Raw genomic sequence first — 20695 nt, forward strand, 5'->3', positions numbered from 1 at the left:
CACTCGGGAGGACCTATTTCGGATTATTATTATGGAACCGGAGCTGAGCATGGCCACATGCCTGCACGTGGGAAAGGGGTCCTGAAAGTCACCTAGCCCACCTGTGCAAGTGCCAGCTGACCCAAGGGGCAGGTGGAGGCTTGAAGGGCAGGAGGGGGCTTGGAGCGGTACCTTGCTGAGGAGGAAAGGAGGAGAAAGGCATTCCAAAGTCTTCCAGCATGTGAACGGCTGGGAGCATAAAAGGGAATGGCTGTTGGCTGTGCCTGGGATGGGGGGGAGGGAAGGACCCTGGCCACCTTAGACTACCCTGTTCTATCCAGGCAGTGGAAGAACATTCCTGTTGGAGAATAAACCCCCAGCCAGAGACTGCTTCTTCCTGGGGGCTCCTGGTATGTCCACTGTGAAGTGAGGGCTCTAGGAAATAATGAACTGGAAAACAGTCATTTGCTGATGGAGCGAGCATATAATTAGCCACCCCAACACTTCAGGGTGACAAGAGCAGCTCATAATAACTGTGCTGGGCACAATTAGCCCAAGCCTGTCTTGGCCAAACCAGAATGCTTGGTCACCACTGCTTCAGGCCGGGCTCTGTGATAGGGTCTTAAGCCCTTTGTTGGCCTCAGTAACTCCATTTGGGTTGGTGTGATTATTTCCATTTGACAAACCTCGACAAGACCCGCAAAGCAAAACTAGCACCCTCTTCTATCTCCTTTCCAACTCCCGAACCTTCCCACAGAAATGACCTCTGTGGATGCTTAGGGCGTTCAACTGCTGCCTTGCATATCTTTCCTAGTCACTGACGTCTACCTGCCACCTGATGCCTTCCCCAAATTAAAGGGTTGGGCACTTGAATTTGACACTTCCTCTCCACCCTGGGTCCTGCCGTCCTTTTTGTTGGCTCTGAAGTCTAAGTGCGCGTCCCATTTGCTCTTCAGGCTTCCTCCTCCCCTGACCTCTTTCACTCTAGGGCCCCATCCTCACTGCCTGTCAATCACGGCGGGTGTGACCACACCCTGGACCTTGACACAACTTCCTGTTCTCTCACTCCCTTACTACCATCCCACCGGTTCTTCTCTGTCATCCAAACTGCCAGTCCCTTCCCCCCTTTGTCACATGCCGCAGTCAGTAGTGTCCTGGTAAATATCTAACCTGCTCCAGGGGGCAGCTATATACATCTGCATATTCATACTTAAGTTCATTATGAATTTGCTGATACAAAGATGCATATACCATACAATCTACAAATATAATAAAATACACCACAGCCTTTATTGGAAACTCTTATTGGGTGAATTGATTTTTGCCAAACTCTTTTATCTGGCGCCGACATCTGGTGGTGGTGGCAGTTTAGCTGGGGTGTGACAAATGGACTTGCATCCCAACCCACTGACTCTCTTCTCAATAAATTTAACTGATGAGATTTACTGTGAAGCCATCCTCTTTCAAACGGTGTTTATTACACCAACACTGCTCAGCTTCAGCACCAGCAGTGGCAGCATACCCACCGTGAGACACAGCCAGCACCAAAACCTCAAGAGCAGACAGCCAGATGTAGTTCCTGAGGACATGATACGTTTTGAGTTATGTACTACCTTTGTTTCCTAATGTAACTTATTTAGTAGGAAGTTTTACCTAATTTAATTGTAAGAATGGTGGTATCTGAAATCAGCTCCCAGAATTCCTACGAATTTAGCCATGGGCTCCAGCATGCCACCGTGGGCCCTCAACGACAGCCTTGCCCTCTCCTCTCCTCCTTCACTAGTTTACCAATCAGCCTAGAAAGGGCACGTGGAGTTGGTGTCCTCCACAGTCTCTGGGTGAACGTGACTGGGGTCAGGTCAAGATCAAACAGTCTAAAAACATCCCTCAGTTTTCTTAATCTGGGTCCACAGAGGACTTCTTGGGAAACAAGTATCTCAACTAGTTTGTATTGGGCACACAGTAGGTTCACAACTTACTACTAGAATTCCTCAAGAGACATCACAGACTCTCTGGGAGTTTGCTAAAATATCTACACACTCCCTGGAATAAGAGACGGAGACTTGCCGGTGGTGGGGGTAGGGGGGGGTGCTGAAACACAATGGAAATGGACCAAGCTCTTCCTCGTAGCCTGCAGGGCAATGCTGACTGTCCAGCAGGCCCACTAAGGAAATACATCGCCAAGACCTACCATTACCTTGCTGACACCAACTCCTTTGGTGTCCTTTCCCCTAACACGCGGAGCCTCGACTTACCTTATCTGTGGAGAAATCACTGGCCAAGCAACAGAGAAGCTTACGGCTCTGCAAACAGTGAGCATCCCTGCCACAAGCACAGATTAAGCAGTTGGCCTCTCTGGCCTGTTCTGGAACAATTTTGCAACCAAGGTGCAAATTGGGCCACCCTCTATCACAATTTGCCAGAGACAAAACTCTGGTTTAAATGACCTACTGTGAGCCCTATACTAAGCAGTTGTCTCCTGTCTCAGATCATCGCACAGGAGCAACAATTTTGCTAATGATACCACCCCAAGATGTTTGCACAAACTCCAGCCAAGTGGGTTACCATCGGAGGCAACTTTTCAGTTTTACAGGAATTGTGAAAGCTGCCTACCAAGACTACAGACCGTGGAAAGAAAGAGACGTAGAGTAACTAACAAGCCCTCACAAAGTTGCCCTCTTTCTTCCTCGAGGATGTAAATCTATGTTCCACCAGTGGCTTCTAGTGCAAACAAAACTTTCACTTTTCTAAGATGTGAATGTGATAAAAGCAGTCATGTCAAGAAGTTTCACTTAGCCTTTGAGCTCATGGTCGATCGAGGAAAACAGTACCCTGCTATTGGTCAAGCTGAAAATACTGGCCTCAATCTTTTTTTCTTCTTCTTCAGCAGGTGAATGGCTTCCTCCTCTCACGGCCATGTTGGCAAAGCCAGGGGTCTGCACAGAAGGCCTCCTCACCCAGCCACCTGCGAAACTCAAGGTCTCCCCTGCACTTCCAGGTGCCCACGGCACCCTGTAGCTTCCTCCCTCCAGAGAAATGATCCAAAGGCCGTCCCTTCCCCTCCAGCTCATCCCTCAGTTGTCTCCATCTCACACCTGTATTTCCCACACCACCCAGGAATACCTGCCTTCCTCATTCCTTCACGCCAGCACACACCTCCCTTTCCATCCCACACACATTTCACTCATTTTCCAGTTACTTCAACTGGAAAACATCCTAGGGACCACGGATCTAAGTGATCACCAGAGTCGTACACCAGAATAATGACAGAGCAAATCACAATACAGAAGCCTGACATGAACTTGCTCTCAATTTAGAGGTCACAGCCCAGCCCAGGTTCGTGACCCGTAAGGAGCAGTGACAGATGATCCAGAGTTCAATGTCTACGTGATAGTGACAACTCCAGAGACAGCCACTTAAGTGCCATTCAGCTAACAGCCTTCCACCTACCAAAACACCAACTGGTCTAAGTTTAACCAGAACCATCATTGTTGGAGGTCAGCTCCAACCTGGAGAAACAGCCGCCAAGGCAAAGTCCTTCAGCAGGGTGGCAGGTTCACAAGTCAAGAAATGATCCTTGGTCTCTGGTCACCGCAGGGGCCTAGATTCTGTCCAAGAAAGGAAGACTCTCCCTCTGTGTTAAGCATGGAGCTCTGACCATGGGATCTGTCCCTTCCTGCTGTGTGGCTTCCTCTCATCAAGTGGTGCTAAAACTTGGGGACTAGTCTTAAAAAGTGACAATAGATGCGCCGAAAGGACCCTGTTGGTTTGAGTTCTGGGGGTGCAATCAAGGCATTTTTCTGCATTGGGACTAGATCAGTAGTTGCTTTTTTTTTTTTTTTTTTGGCTTTTGTCTTTTTAGGGCCGCACCCACGGCCTATGGAGGTTCCCAGGCTAAGTCTAATCAGAGCTACACTTGCCAGCCTACACCACAGCAACGCCAGATCGGAGCTGTGTCTGTGACCTACACCACAGCTCATGGCAATGCCGGATCCTTAACCCACTGAGCGAGGCCAGGGATCAAACCCGCAACCTCATGGTTCTTAGTCAGATTCATTTCTGTTGCGCCACGATGGGAACTCCTAGATCAGCAGTTTTCAAAGTGATCTGTGCACAAGCCCCAACATCTGGGGTAGACGCTTTTACCTGTTCTACACTCTGAGCTTCTGACTATTGTCTTTTAAAGCAAGTGTTCCGTGGCTGGAAGGAGGCGCGGGGGGCGGGGGGGGGGGGAGGGAGATCCTGAAAGTTAAGACTGATCTTCTAGTGTTCAGACAGATACACATTAGAATAACCTATTTCTGTTGCTACTACAACTCATTTGGATGTTCATCTGCCTGATAAAGAGTCAGAAACAAGGAAAGAAGGGACTTAATGCTGGTTTTAAGATGCATTTTAACCATTATTAAGTGGGAATCCTAGCTCATTCTCCAGCCATTTTCCTGGGGATAAATGTTTGCTCTCCTCCTAGGGGGAGGAGGAGAGCAAACATAGAAAGCTCCAATCTACAGCTACTTAGAGAAAGACACATCCCCACCCCCACCCCCACGTGGCCTCGGGAGATCACCGTTCCCTCCACACCACCCATCCCTGCTCCGTGAGTTGCAGCCAGGACTCTCCCTGGCCTGACCTGCAGGGGTTTTGACCTTGAGCTCAGCCTATTCCAACAGCAGATTTCACAGCCTAGTCATTACTGTGCTGGAGCTGGGGTGGTCTGTGATCAGGGGATCCTACTTCAATACGTCAATGCCCAGGACTCTCCTTTGGTCTCAGAGGGACTGTTTCCACACACACACACACCCAAAGAAACACCAGATATGAATAAACCACGGCACTATGGTTGACAAGGTCTTAACTTTCATGACAGCTGAACATTAAGAATCATTACCAATAAGGAGCTTATTCTGCACAATTAGAAAAGAATGACACCAAACCATTTAAACATAATTTATGTACATTTATGGCTTTATACAATAATAGCAAAGATTGTTCTTGTATCTGTAAGTACATCAACATCATCAGGCACTTCTCAGAGAGTAGCAGAATGGGAACGTGGAATCTGCACTGTTGCTGAACTCAGTAGCGAAATGGGGGGGGGGGGCGTGACTGCGTCCTGACGGGACTGAGGTGGCCCCACCTGGCCCCACTGCCAGGCCCTGCGCCCGCCTCAGGGAGGAGGCCAAGAGTAATGCTAGGTTTTTTGTTTGCATAAACCACATTGCATCTTTTACTGGATGGTTACCCCCAAACTAAAACCACAAGAGAAACTTCTAAGTCAGTTGTAAATTAAGAACTCCTAGGAGCTGAATGTAAGAATTTCCAGTTGGGGGTTAGGGGCTGGGGATGGGAAGCGGGAGGGGTCGCCTGGTAACATATATCCAGCTGAACAAGTCCAATTCCTAGATTTTGAGGGGAACTGTTTCCATTTTAAGTGTCTTTCTTCTCTTCTTGGGATGTTCCATTGATTTCCTGCTCCCTGGGATATAGCATGTGCTAATTAATTTAGACTTTGTCAGTTTGTCAAAGCAGAACTTTCCAAGTAATGCACCTATTACCTAAATAGATTCCATACGTCTATATTACGGAAACAATACTTTATATTTAAAATATCTGAATAGCTCTATAATACAATATGCTTTTAATAACAGTACAAACCAGAGGAAATAAATCAAACAAGGCTGCATAGGTGATATCATTTGCACATTTCACAAAGCAATCATGTACAATAACTGATATACTCATTACTCCAGAAAGTCAGTATTCGTACAGAAAAAGAATTACCAGAGGTCACATAATGTTTGTTTTCAAAATAGACAAGGTGCCTTTCACTGGACTTCACTGTACCCCGGACAGCTACCCAGGATTCCTGTTAGAATTTCAACACAAAGAAAAATTTGAAGAGGAAAAAAAAAGGGATATTTACACAGACTCAAGAGAAAACAACATCTTTTCCAAAGTCACTCTATGAAGCAATAAGATTTTAACAGAGATTTTTAGCTATCGCTGCCTCTTCTGTGAACAACAGGGGCAGTGAGGCTCGCTGTGTGGCGGCCGGAGAGGAGGGACGCGGTGTTATGTCACCGAAGAGAACACGAGTGTTCTGGCCCCAATGAGCTCTAGCACATGTGCAAAGGCACTGCTCACAGGAACGAAGGTTTCTAAAAGCAGACAGAGTTTGGCTAACAATGGAGATGGTTAGAGAGGCGGCTGCTTAACGAATTTTCAAAAGAGTAGACGTCGCAGTGGGAAGCTTACAATAGACTCCTGTAGGAAACCCATCAAGAACACGTGTGTTCTTGTTAGACATGGAGGAAAAACCAAGCCAACAGAGACAAAATGCACAGGGAGGACAAAAGCAAGGGTGATGGGGGCTAAGCACACAGGAATCAGAGCCTTCCCCAAGAAGGCCAGAGGACCACTTCTGTGCACCTGTTCCTTTTGGTGTGCCGCCTCTGAGCATTCCACATGACATGAACACACTGATGGATTAAACGGGACGCAAAGCCCATCAAGTGGTCTGTCAGTTATAGGTCACTGGAAAATATGACAACAAAATGATCAGAATTACAGTGTAGGTTGCGAAAGAATAAAGAAATTCTCCAATACTTAGCTCATGCAAAATCTTTTCAAAAATAAATTCAAATACACAACTTACAGCTGCTTTGCTGGTTTTTGAACTCATGGCCCCAAAGTTTAAGCAAGTTTTACTCCATTTGGTAGCCATGTGTACTCATGAGCACAAAGCACTCTACGAAATCACTCAAGTCCCATTTTAAACTCCCCTGCCCCCAGCTTAACTTTCCACAGCGTGCCAAGGAACGTGCAGGACAGAACGGGAGGCGGTGGGGATGAAGTCTAAGTGTGAACATCATCTTTCAAGGCAGAGCTGAAAACCAACCTCCACCTAGACCAGGAACAGCACAGAGGGAAAACTTTTGCTGAAGCTGAACTCAAAGAGGTTACGAAGTTGATCAAAACCCCCAGCTTGAGAGAGGAGGACTGCTGTAGATGCAGATTTCCACTTCGGACCTACAAATATTTCGAGCCCCCTCCCTGCCCCCAAGTACGTGAAACGGGACGCGCACACAAGCACACAGCGGTCATAAGATTCAATGCTCTGCAATGCGCTTCGTTTGCAGGGTAGTAGAAGCAGATGGAATTTCTTTAAAACACATACATAAAAACATATCAAGGTCTCCTAAACACAAAATGCAAAAAATCCATAACTATAGATCACTCTCCTGCCAAGACAGGGCCAGAAATGTTGAGTGTGCAAGAACTAATTACAATGATTTTAGATTAGTCAGAAACATCACCAAGTAGCATCCCAAAGTGTACAAACCAGTTAAGCGCGTACAAAATTAGTACTAATCCAGTTAGAAATACAAAATGAAAATTACAGGTGCTGCCTCAAATATCTGGGATTCCACAAATTTACAAGCAGACTATGTAACAAAGTAGACTCTAGTTTTAAGAAAACATTACAGTTCAATGTCTATTCCAAAAATGATCTCAAAGTCCCAACAGTAACATCAAAAATCATTAATCTGGAAATTAGAACCATTTAAGTGTTTGTACAAATTTGCAAATAACAAAATAAACAAACAAAAAAAATAGAAAAAAACTGTACAAGGCTGGCATTTAATTTTATTGTTTTCCCCCAAAAGAGTTTTGATAAGTCCGTTAATTCAGCAGATTGGTAACAGGCTATTGGTTCTCATGTGAATTATGTGGCAACGTCAACAGGTCCAGAGCTGTCCCTTGGAGGTGCAGAATGGAGAGCTGGGTGCGTCGTGATTCGTCAGTTCGGCAGAACACAGGTAGCACAAACAGAAGTTTAACTTATCAAGGACATGAGACCATCACAGTATTACAAAAAGAGTATAAACTTTCCTTGGACCAAATGGATATTAAAAAACAAAAACAAAAACAAAAACGCACACAAATACAATTCTGTAGCTACAGCTTATATACAAAACTTGAAAGCACACCAGGTTCTGCAAGTCTTTTCTGCAATTATATGGTGTAGTGAGTTTGGCACTTCATTGTAATGAAATTCCCAATGGCACAGTCCTTATCTACAGCAGCACATAACCTGCAAACATGGGGCAAACATCCTGTACAGGAAAAGTGTCTTCGCTGCCAAGTCTGACGAAAGGAAAAAAGAAACGCGTGTTTTTTTTTTTTTTTTTTTTTTAATCAAGAAAATGAAAAGGTGGGGTGAAGGACATCTTTGGACTGCTTCTCTCGGTTCCTCCTGTCAGATAATTTGAAGTACTTTTCAGTGTAGCCTAGGAAAAGAAAAAACATACACACTCACACTATTTAAGATAGAGCCACATGAAAATCAATTCAACTTAACATATTAGGGTGACAGACATGCTTGGGGGAGGGTTGGGCTTTCTCAAATAGCTCTGAAACCATTCAATGGAAGAAAATTCCACTTTAAAAAAACCCTTCAGCATTTGATCTGTATCAAATGTATTCATTTATTGAAGAGTGACTAAAAAGATGCAGCCGTCTGTCAAAAGAAATTCTTGAAAGCAGTTAGAGGAAGCTTCCTCATGTTTGAGCTCAAAAAGAAAATGTATAAGCTGCAAAAGGGGCAGAGAATGAATGATAAAAGATGCCTCTCTGCAAGGGGTGGCCAGCTGACATCAAAAGTCCCAACCATGAACGATACAAGGCAAATAAGTGACCAGGTTCCTCTCTCTTTCTTTCAGAAGGTCTCTGGATATCGGGGTGATCTTACCTGCTCACTCACTCAGCTTAGCCTGACACCCAGCTATGTGTCGTCGTCTTGACACTGTGTGGGAAGCTTTGGTTGGGCAACACATTGTCAAAGTTAAAATCCAAAGTGTCTCCATCCATGAGGTCGTTCCGGATGATGGACTCCATGTCACAGTCCAAGCGCTCAATGAACATGCCATCCAAGTCACTCGGGAGCTTCTCCTGGTGGAGAAGGCCCATCCTGCCATAGCCATTGCAGGTGCTGGCGGGGGAGTAGCCCCCCAGGGCGTTCATCTGCATGGGGTGGGGCAGAGGCACTTGTAAAGCGGTCTTCGCCTGGGCCAGGCGGTTCATCCCCGAGGCGTGGGGCATGGTGTTCACCGCGTGGGGCAAGGCACGCCCATTGACGGCAGACGTGGACTGAGCGTGTCCAGGGTGGCTGTGGGAGCTGGGATTCATCATTTTGTTATGAGAGGCCTGGCTGCCGTAGGCCGGCATGACCGAACTAGGGCCCATCAGCACATTCTGGCCAAGGACTCGGCTGTTGGGTTGGGCCACCCCCGGATCGACTGGCGTCATAATGTCATTATGGGGAGGAGAGTCGGAAGTAAGTAACTCCTTCAAGAGTCCCGCTGCACAGTTATACTGGGCCATGCCTCCGTAACTCGATTTGCTGTCCTGAAGTGTTTGCATAGGCATCTGGGGCAAAGGGCTCATGCTGGATTGGCCATACGTGTATTTTTGGTAGTTGGGGCTGGGTGAATTCAGACTGGTGTTTGGTGGTGCAAATGAGTAGCATGGCGTCTGCTGCATGATGGTGCCTGGTGAAGACTGGGTTGAGACAGTTAATGACGTTGGTGATGAGAGAAGGTTGAGATTATCCAAAAGGTTCTCCATGTTCTCAGGATTGCTTATCTCAGACAGACTGGGCAGAGTAGAAGCCATCTTTGCCGCCGAGGGTGGGTACACCATAGAATGCACATCCCCGTCTCCAAGGTCATCCTGCTCAGTCATGATGGGAGAGAGCCTCCCACTAATAGTACTAGCATTCGAGCTAGTGCGCGGCCGAAATGTACTCCAGTTATCAAAGTCATCGTTGCTGTGAGAGCCAGGGCTGGCGGGCCACTTCGAAAACTGAGATCCCGGGCTGTCCCCGGCACCCTCCTGGCCAGACTGGAGGGATGCTTTTTTCTTGGCAGCCCGGCCTCGGCTCTTGGCAAATTTACTGTTGTTGTCCATGGAGGCGGCTCTTCTCCTGGGGGATTTCCCACTCTTGCCTCCCTCTGGGTTGAGCATCCACCAGGAACTTTTTCCAGTTCCTTCATTCTGCACGCGAATGAACTTGCTGTGTAGGGACAGATTATGACGAATTGAATTCTGTAAGGCAAAACACCGCGTTAGAAATACAGTACTTCTCCGACTGGAAAACCCACTGCTCTAGAGATGTGTATTGCATGGAAGACAAGTTTTGAAAGAGTTTATGGAACAGACCTGTACAGTCACTACAGGAGAGCACCAACCAGTAAAGGAAAAACAGTATCTTATCTTAAAAACAGTATCCGTATTTAATTGAATGAGGGCACAAAACTAAACAAGCATTATTACAAACAGCTTCTTTTATAGAGCTCCATTTCACAGGGAAGTCACAGGAACTGGGTTAATACCACTTAGACTGGCTATGCAACCAGCACCCTGTAACAGAGTGCCATCCAAGCCCCCTCCCACTCTATCACCCTAAAACTGCTGCCGACTCTCTTCAGACTGCACATCTGCCATGGACAAAGTGAGAAGTGTTACATTATGGGGCCCACAGGATCACAGAAAAGAAAGAAAGGAAGAAGGATGTATTCTTAGTCAAGAATTAAAAGCCTGATGAAAACCAGTAAGAAAGGCCCAGGCTCACTTACATCCTTCAAGTCTGTCAGGCAAATACAGGTAAATATAAGGAAAACAGGAATTTTCTTTAATTTTAGAAAGTTGAGTTGCCAAAAAAAAAAAAAAAAAGGAACAAGAAAAAGAAGACAAAAGAAAATTTTAACTTCGAATGTCATTCACTACCTTTCCCCCCAACAATAACCAACAGCACACACCAACTAACTCGGCTCTGACACCTGTCGGAGGTTGTGCTCTGGCCAAAACGGTGACCTGAGAGGGAAGGAGAGGTGGACAGAGAGCTGCCAGCTTTGATCCACTAATCACAACTCCATGAAGAAATCGTGCCATATACACCCCTAGAAGTTAGTAAAGAAAATCTATCCTTTTTTTGGAGCACTTAGTTGCCCCTGCCATTCACTGACTACAAACCTGGAGAAACTGCTCGGCCCCCATGTGCCTTTGGGGGTGTTCTACGGATCAGACGCGAAGTAGGTCAAGTACTCAGCGATGTGTGGAACATGGTACGCAGTCACCAAGAAGGTATTAGATCCCGTCGTGGGGGCACAAGGTACCGCCCAGTCTGGGCCCCATCCCCTCCTCCTACTCACTGGGGTGTGGGCAGGAGCTTAGAGGTATTACAAACACAAACCCACAACTCCAAACACACTGTGGGGGGAGTGGGGCCAGAGAGTCACAAGCTCCAACAGAAGCAGTGTAACCATGCTTCAAACAAGGAAGCCCAAATTCAATGCCCCACTGGCCCCACGGGCAACTGACAGCATCTGGAGAGCCTCTGGGACATGTGGACAAGGAAGCGGGGGCTCCTGAGGAGGAGGAGGTGACTCTGATTGCTCTCTGCCTGCAGCACAGACTCTCACTATCTGCTCACTCTGCAGTCTCTGTCATCAGGGCCCTGATCCCAAGTTCAGGAGTGGGTTCTGGACGCCCTAGACACCCAGAGCAGGGCTCTGCGTGTAACCCCCAGACTTCCCCAGCTTCCTCTGCCAAGTGGATGCAGTGCTCAGCTGACCGAGCCCCTGGACCCCTGTGGAACCCCTCTCCCAGACCACGAAAAGGCTCTGGCTGGATGTGTGGTCAGCCAGGGATGCAGCCACAATGCCCACATCCTCATCCATCACTGTGGGATGCAGATGCTGTGTGCCCATCACTGCACTGGAACAAAGCCTCTGCACAGCAGGACAGGTTGGGCCAACACAAACCATGAGCTCACAATTCTTATTAAAAGAAGACAGAAAACAAAAAATGGGAGGGGGAAATCTTACTTTCTCAAAGGCAAAGCAAAAGTCAGAGTGAGGCCGGACAGTCAAGGCTGAGAAATCCACGCCCTCTGACCCTCTGTACTACATTCCACCAAGGATTGCAACACAGCAGCTATGTGACAAGCCCTTCTGCCAGGGCCCGGATGAGTGTGGGTCAGCCTTGACCCTGAATGGGGGCTTCGGGAGGGATGCTAGGCCGGTGCGGAAGTGGATGGCAGTGAGGGTTCGCTTCTGTTGCCAAGATTCTGATTCTCCTCTTCCCTTCCCACTTACAGATCTCATCCCAAACTCTAAACCAGCTTTGAGGTCTTCAGGTACATATGAGAATCCCTAAAAAAGGCTGAACACTACATTCCTCTCATGTCCTATTTCGACCCCAGGAACATTCCCCAGACCCTATGGGAAGGTTGTTCTTACACACATGCACACACCACAGCCTCCTCCGCTGGGCCCGCCAACACTAGCAAACCAAGTTCTGCAGTCCTCCTTAAAGCCGCAGGCCTGCCCCAGGAGAGACCTGGAATGAGCCTGTGACAAGCTCTGTAGCCGAAAGTCTGGGCATTTGCACAATATTCCATCCCGACTATCTTGTTCTTTGAACACAATAGACTCACAGATAAGCCTCGATGAGATCTCTGGAGGAAAGGAAGTTTGACTCCGGTCCCTGTCACATTTAGTTAATGATAAAAGGGGAAGATCTTCCTAGATAGTGGCTTCCTGACCGACCATCTGTCTGCACTGCCTGGGGGAGGGGCTGGCGCTGCCCTACAGACACTTAATTACATCAGATCATCTGCAACTGCAACCAGGGGCCATATCTAACAAGACCGCAGAATCTGCACCCATGAAATCGTTTCAAAGATCAGGAAGTATATTCACTAACTCAGGTGGGACATACACTAACTTATTAGCACTTAGACTTACCAAAAAGACAAAAAAACAAAAACAAAAAAAAAGGCCTCACAGCAATCCCTTACTTATCAAAACATTATGCTACATACTTTCCTAAGAGGACATTTCAGGTCGCTCTTTGAGCAACAGAGCTGTCTCTTAACTTTGCCAACAATTAAAAAAATTTTTTTTTTTTCCGAACAGGAAAAGGTTTGCTATGCAGGGCTTGTTGCATAAATTCCTGTTTTTCACACAGCCAGCAGGACATTAAAGAAGCTATGATTTCCAATTGGGGGGAGGGAAATCAGAGTAGGGGGGTGTTGAATAGGTAAAGCTTGTAAACGTATGTGTCGCTATTAACGATGGTATGTCTGCAAATCTCTGCCAGCCACGGCGGACACAGCCGAGGCAGGGAAAGAACGGTTCACTGTGATCTGTGCAGAAAGTCACACGCAACCAGCAGTGCTCTGAGCTGTTCAGTTCTTCAACCGTGAACAAATATCACGTGAGGAGAGAGGCTGGGTGTGAGGACAGAAGACTCGTGCGCTGTGAATCACTTACCCAAACCCCGAGTTTCTACATGAGACCGTTAGAGAAAAGGACAAATCGGCAACTCCCCTGCACGAGCTGTCCTCCTCTGCAGCCGGGGCTGGCTGCTGGTGTGCAGCTGCTTTCCTCTGCACTCGCCCCACTGCCACCTGCCATTGGTGTCCCTGGCCACCCCAAGCGGGGCCTGACCCCTTGGAAGTCCGTGGCTCCCAGGGGGAAGGGGTGCCCTGGACACACTGTGCCCTGGCTTGCTCAACCTGCTCTGCTGCTCAGGTGTTCCACTTTGTTCACTCTATGGACTGGATTCCAAGCCTCTTAAAGAGAAAGGGGCTAGAGTGTGTTTTTATTTCCAAATCTCAAAGCCCCTAACAGATGCTCTACACATACAATCAATGAACATTTTTTGACTGACATCCCTGAAACATCACAGGCAAGGTATAATGCCTTCCACATCTTTTCTCTACCCACTCGTGTACCAATTCACACCAAGTAACTTTTATTGGGACTGATTTATGCTGGGTACAGTGAAGGACATCAGAATGAATTAGTCATGGAGTCTGCCCTCCAGGTGTTTTATGATCTACCTGGGGAAGGAATAAGTCCACCTATCTATCCACTCAGGACAGAAGATGATGCACACAGGGCTGTCCAGGACCTCAACTTTTTCCTGCCAAAGGCTGCCACCTCCCCACAATTTTTTTGTTTTGTTTTGTTTTAAAGGACCACACCAGCAGCATATGAAATCGGAGCTGCAGCTGCCAGCTTATACCACAGCCACAGCAACACCAGATCCAAGCTGCATCTGTGACCTACACCATAGCTCACAGCGACACTGGATCCTTAACCCACTGAGCAAGGCCAGGAATCAAACCCGCAACCGTATGGATACTAGCCAGATTCGTTTCCACTGTGCCTGAATGGGAACTCCCCACCTCCCCACAATTTCTATCTCAGCCAAAGTGTCCTTTCCTTCTGGAAGCACTTTCTGAGAACCCCACCCCATCCTGCAGCTAACCTAAGTCCTGGCTGACTCACCACACCTATGGTTCTGCCATGTCTAACTCCCTGCTACACTGAGAGCTGCATGAGTGCAGGGGGCGGGGGGCCTCAGCTGTTTTCTTGTGCACAGCATCCTCCCAGCTCCATCACCAAGTAGACACTCAAGGATCTGTTGAATGGATTAACTGGGCCCACATTTACAGGATGGTTGCGCAGATTAAATGAGATTGCGGGTGGCGTTACCTCAATCACTGTCAGCTGGGGCTGCAGTACTGATTAGGACATCGGCATCCATAAAATAACACGCCTGCGTTTTAAAGACGTACCCATATGACAAACGTGAGTCTCATTTCTTCATAATCATACCTTGTACTGTTCCTACCAACATGGGGCTTTTTTACATGTCAGTTACTGGAAAAGCAGCCTAGTTTGGGGTTAAGAGTTAAGCTACTTTCTCCTTCACTGGGTAGAGTCTCAGGTGCGGCAGATGTTAATGAAGAAATTCTGACACTAACACTGTTCGGTTAACACACTTGCCCACTGTGTCTTCAGACGCCTTCTCAAGGCTGCTGGCATGTGGGTACCACACACAGCTGTGGGCTCTCTGCGCTCTGGACTCAGCCAGCTGGTGATGGGGAAGCAGTGACAGGTGTTTAGAGCAGGGCCACTTCAGCAGGCCACAGCCTGGCGTCTCCCTGGGGGGCAGTTATGATTAAGCTCTGCTGGTCCTTACCCTCCTGCTGGAAGAGGCTGGCCCCAGAGACCCTGAGGATTCAGGCCAGGAGCCGCCCCTCCCCAGGATGCGCCAGGCCTGGCTGTCTAAGGCAATAATCAGCCAGCCATCAAAGGGCAAGAAGAGAGCATTGTACCTTTCACTCACTTTCCATTTTAATCTCATTTTTTAAAGTGAGCAAATGCATTATATAAAGTACACAATATATTGATTTAGGATACATGAATAAGTGCATAGTATAAAATAAATGAATGTAATATCAAGAAGGGTATGTTATTTTTTACAGCAACATTTAAGACTGCTGGTTGATTTCAGTGAACTTCTATTCTACTAGAAGCCCCAACAAAGATAACTAAGGAAGCAGAACTAGCCCTACTGTCAAACCTAACAAACTCTTAGGTCCCCCAAGGCCTGGGTTGAAGAAATGGCCTGGGGTCCTGCTCTCAGTTTGCTCCCCTCCTCCCCCTTTGCCCTCCTGAATCCTTCCTTCAGATCTGAGCTGCCATGTGGCTCCAGCCAGCCTACCCCTCTCCCTCACCCCCCAACCCCCACCCCCACCCCCGCGTGCGTGGAGACCACCACTTCTCAGCCTTGACTCTTCCCAACACTGCTGCACCCCACTTTCTTTCTGCTGGGGTCCTAAGACAACTCTGGCCTTTGTGTTTAACCAAAAATAAAACAAAACCAGCAACTTAGGCTGAATACATCCTGCTCAGGATCCCCTGGCCTTCACTAGTTCACAAACTGCTTTCAATACATCGTCTCACTCCATCCTTGGAGGAGCAAGCCGTATAAAGGCAGGTATTACTGGCCTTGTTTTAGAATAGGAAAAATGAGACTCAGAAAATGAATCTCAGGCAAAATGATTCTGTATACGACACCGCTGCCAGCTGGACAAACCAACCACTTTTTGGTTTCACCATTGTTAGGAAGAAACAAGGAATGTACTTAAGACTGAGGTTACATGTGCGTATCTTGAGGGAGCAGAAATAATTCTGTTTACAAATACTAGTTTAGAAAACTTGTTTTCTGCCTCAATGGGCAATAAATTTACAAAATATGATTTGCTTTTTAATTCTAGTTGGTTACTACTCTGTGGCAGGAAACCAGAGCAGCTCAAGTGTGAGTTTCAGGTGTGAGCAGTGCCCTGGGGAAGCTTGTGTGAAGAGGCTGTGGGGACCCACAAGGAAAATGGAAAGGTCCCCAGAGGCCCCCACAGCCCAGAACTGCCCATGGCCCCGCCAGAGGGTGGGTGTGAGCAACAGTCACCAAGCCAAACAAAAAGAACTTCAAACTAAGACACTGGAACACATGACTAAATGAACTTGTTGTTCTAGAAATTCTAGAAATTCTTTCAAAATGCTGGACAAACTCGATTTTTCCAAAAGCATTTTATCTAATTTCTGTGAACTCTGTCAATGTGTGCGATGGTGTCATCGGCTCCCAGTGTGGACTTTCCCCCTCCTCCTGCTTCCTCTCTCTTATACATCCCTTCCTGCACGTCTGTGAGTGAAAACACACTAAGGAGAAAGTAGGAATAATGTCATTCAACACAGAGTTCCCTTTAGGGGTGCTGGTAAAACGACTTGGTAAAATCATGCATTTCTGCTTGCAAACAGATGCCAACATGTTTTTGCCCTTCCTTCTTTTTTTACAGGTGATGTCAACAGACCTGTGTTACCAACAGACAGCCTATCAAGTCAGCCTGAGAAAGGGTCGTAACAGAGGCTCTGCTGTGAGGAGCTTGATCTATACATTAGGCCCTAGTGTCCAGCTCTTCTTCTGTAAAGCTGATTTCATCTCCCAGAAACCCGTCTTTGCCTGAACATCAATGACCCCAAAGCCCACCCTCACCCACTGATCTGCACTTGGACTCAGGCTTCCCTGAGGAGCTTAGAGCTGCAGACTGAGGACTTGCTGCCTCAGAAACCTTGCAAGCTGGACGGCCCTGGGAGGGTCACCTGGCCTTACACGCTCTTTTTATATTAGGGGAAATAGAGTTCAGAAGGATTAAAATGCAGATGGAACGTTTATGGGTGTTCATTTACAGAAACTGGAATCACAAGGGTTTAGTCCTAGCAGAAGCAGAAAGTTAAGTATCAAGGACACGCAATGACCTTCCCCCAACCAAACCAATTCTTAGATATAGATTCTCCAATGGCCACAGATGTATGTTTAGCTCTAAGCAGCCTTATCTCTGACTCAAATCATTCCAGAGGAAGGAAAATATGACTCAATTAAATCAGCTTCTACCAAACAAAGCATGTGGAGGTATGCTCTCCCGTAAAACAGAACCAAAAAGACAAATGGAAGGCCTCATGAACAGTCTCATGTTTTCGGGAGGCAGTAGGGAGGCAGAACCCAAGGTCAGACTGCGGGCTCCCTGGGTGAGTCACCTGGTCTCCCCAAGCCCAGGTCTTGATGTCTGGGACACAGGAACTACATGGGGCTGTTAGGGACGGAATGGCACCATCTCCACGGAAAGCGCCCAGAGCATCGTCGCCTGACACAAAGCTGAGAAGGAAAGGTTGGCAGTGTTGTAACAGGCAGTAAAGGGATGCATAAACGGGAATGTTTTAGCCCTCGCGAATGGTTACAACTGGATTAAAAACCATTCATCACAAACTTCCGGTGTAACAAGCAGCCAGCCTTCCTCAGGTTGTTTCTCTGTCCTCACAACTGAGCTGCAATCCTCTAACAGAAAAAAAAAGGTTCTCACCTCTACGCGGATTTCTTTTTTTTCTTTTTTTTTTTTGGTCTTTTTGCTATTTCTTTGGGCCGCTCCCGCGGCATATGGAGGTTCCCAGGCTAGGGGTTTAATCGGAGCTGTAGCTGATGGCCTACGCCAGAGCCACAGCAACGCGGGATCCGAGGCGTGTCTGCAAACTACACCACAGCTCACAGCAACGCCGGATCCTTAACCCACTGAGCAAGTCCAGGGACCGACCCCGCAACCTCATGGTTCCTGGTCGGATTCATTAACCACTGAGCCACAACGGGAACTCCCCTACTCGGATTTTAAATGTAAAAATATGGCTCGTTTAACGGGTGTCCCATTGGCTTTTGGGTGTCCCCCAGTCAAGCAGCTTGTACCCGGGACGGCGGATATGAGAGCAACGTTCTTTCGGTGCGCTGGCCGCCACCTGCCGCCGTCCACCTCAGCCAGCAAAGCCTAGAAGGGCCTGAGAGGTGGGGGTTCGGGGCACAGGGCAGGGCGGGGTGCTGGGCAAGGAAGGGGTCATGGAGGGAACAAGACTGGGCGTCAGCCCCCAAGGCGCGAAGAGGCACCCTGGCCCAGCAGGAGTCTGCCTGGTCTGTAACAAGCTCTTGATTAGCCACAGGCCTCGCTCTTTCAGGGGAGACTTCGGCCAGCAACCTCAGACATTTAGGATTTAGAAAAAACCTTCAGGGACGAAACAAAATTTACTGAATGCTATCAGAACCACCCCAAGCTTCTGTTTCTCAGAACGTCGTCATCAAAAAGGAGCAGTGTTTCCCTGTGCTGTGTCCCATAAGAAAAGGCCGTGTTGCTGAAGGCTACCATCTCAGGAAAGGAAGGGCAAAGCCCTTAGACTGTGAACACCTGTATCATTTCATGCCCTGTGTTTTACACACGACCAGAATCTGAACTCCAAAAGACAAACCCCAGACAATCCAGGTGAGGCTGAAACCTTAGACGCAGGAAACGCCCCTTCTGTTTCAGATCATGAGGCATTTATCTGAATCGCTGTCCTTGTATAATCCCCATGCAAGTGGCTAATGTGGACCCCTGCTTAAGTCAAGTCTGGAAAATAGAAACTACCCCCCAGGGTCATACACTGGGCTTGATGTTGCCATATGCGCCAACCAGGTCAATTCTCAAGTGAGTGTCATCAGCTCTGGCTAATAAGGTCCCTGTGGTGGATACACAGAGACTCAATTTCACTTAGCTAAAATTCTTTTAAATGTCTCCCTCTCTTTTTTTTTTTTTTTGTCTTTTTGCTATTTCTTGGGCCGCTCCCTCGGCACATGGAGGTTCCCAGGCTAGGGGTTGAATCGGAGCTGTAGCCCCCGGCCTACGCCAGAGCCACAGCAACGCGGGATCCGAGCCGCGTCTGCAACCTACACCACAGCTCACGGCAACGCCGGATCGTTAACCCACTGAGCAAGGGCAGGGACCGAACCCGCAACCTCATGGTTCCTAGTCGCCACGATGGGAACTCCTAAATGTCTCTCTCTTAAAGGATGTATAGGTACTAAGGATTTCAAAGTGGAGCCTGCTTCTCCCAGGAGTCACTTAGTTTCAGGGCGGCAGGCAGGCCTCCCCAGCTACCCTTTAACCCACTCACCCCTTCCCCAGGGAGGTGCAGGGACCGGGCACTGCCAAGTCCATGGCAGGGAGCCACGACTCCCCACCCTGCCCAATTGCTGACCTGAAGGAGCCTATCCTTTCCAAAGCTTCTTTTTAATTAACTGCCGGGAATATGGATTCTTGCTGCTCTTGCCTAATGACTGCTTCAGACACATAAGGCCCCACCAGAGCAGAATATTAAGAAGAAACTCATTTGCTAAAACGATGCTGCCATTTTCCTAATGAAAATCTTTGTCTGTTTTATAGGCCATACCATTTTTCTCCTCTTCAATGGCTCTATAAACACACTGCTTTACAATGCAATTAACTACCTTATGTACTTGGCTACCAGAACGAGGCAAAACAAAATAAAAACCCAAAACAAAGAACACATTAGGATTAACTCTCCTCTGATGAAGAACTTAAATTAGGCATAAAATGAAACACAGCATATATGTATCAACAGTTTGATCCACCTTAAAGTTTTCTAAAGAGAATTAGAGTGAATTTTAAAGTATTTTGTCAGTTACTGATGGGCCCACTAAACCTGTCCGTGTTAAGTAAATGTTTATTCAAGGTGTGTGCCCAAACTGTTTACAGGAACCAACCAAAAGCTTCATGAGTGTAAATTCAGAGGCAATAAGGATGAAACTTTTGACAGATTAAAATCTCTAGGATAACATCCCACATCCCACCCATAGAATGTATGGGCTGTAATTGCCTTTTATCCTAAATATGTTCACTGTCTGGAAAATCTAGGCAAAGATGAATCCACTGAATGCATAATCTATTTACCAAGAACTGCTAATCTTAGTAAATAGAGTTAAAAAGCACAAAGTCTAGGTTTATGTGTCATTCCCCTCCCCCCCCCCCCCATTTTGGAACTCAAATATGAAACAATTCAGCTTACAAGATGAACTGCAAATTACGATAAAATATAACACTCTGAATTACATATTATATGCAACGTAGAGTTTTCTTGGTTATACAGAATCCTGAAATCAGCTTGCTTGCCAATCACTCTGGCTAAGGAACCTAACGAGCTACGGACACATTGTTCTGGGGCTACCTCCCCAAAATTCTTCAGAGCTTGTCCCAAGTCAAACGGCTATAAAAACTCACTGACTGCCCCAACATCAGCATAAACATTTGGGCTGACCCAATATCAGCATAAACATTCCGTGCCCCCCCATGGAAGACTGGGCCCAGCCAGGGCTGTTGCCAGGTGTCCTGCAGACCTCAGGGATCCACCTCAGTGAACAGACCACAGATACAGCAGGTCTACTTTCCACACCTTCCTTCCAAACAACAAAGGCTCCTTCAGCACCA

General features: G+C 47.4%; 1 protein-coding gene across 1 annotated transcript in view; it reads right to left on the reverse strand.

Annotated features, from left to right (window-relative positions):
• Positions 1–4915: 4915 nt before the first annotated feature.
• FOXO1 (forkhead box O1) overlaps positions 4916–20695 on the reverse strand; it is a 93981-nt gene continuing 78201 nt past the window's right edge. The window contains exons 2-3 of the mRNA XM_047755951.1: positions 8732–10086; positions 4916–8270 (exon numbers count right to left, since the gene is read on the reverse strand). Of these exons, the coding sequence (XP_047611907.1) occupies positions 8749–10086 (1338 nt within the window). The 3' untranslated portion in view covers positions 4916–8270; positions 8732–8748. The remainder of the gene's footprint in view (positions 8271–8731; positions 10087–20695) is intronic.

Source organism: Phacochoerus africanus, chromosome 13 (assembly GCF_016906955.1).
Source record: "Phacochoerus africanus isolate WHEZ1 chromosome 13, ROS_Pafr_v1, whole genome shotgun sequence".
Lineage (NCBI taxonomy): Eukaryota > Metazoa > Chordata > Mammalia > Artiodactyla > Suidae > Phacochoerus > Phacochoerus africanus.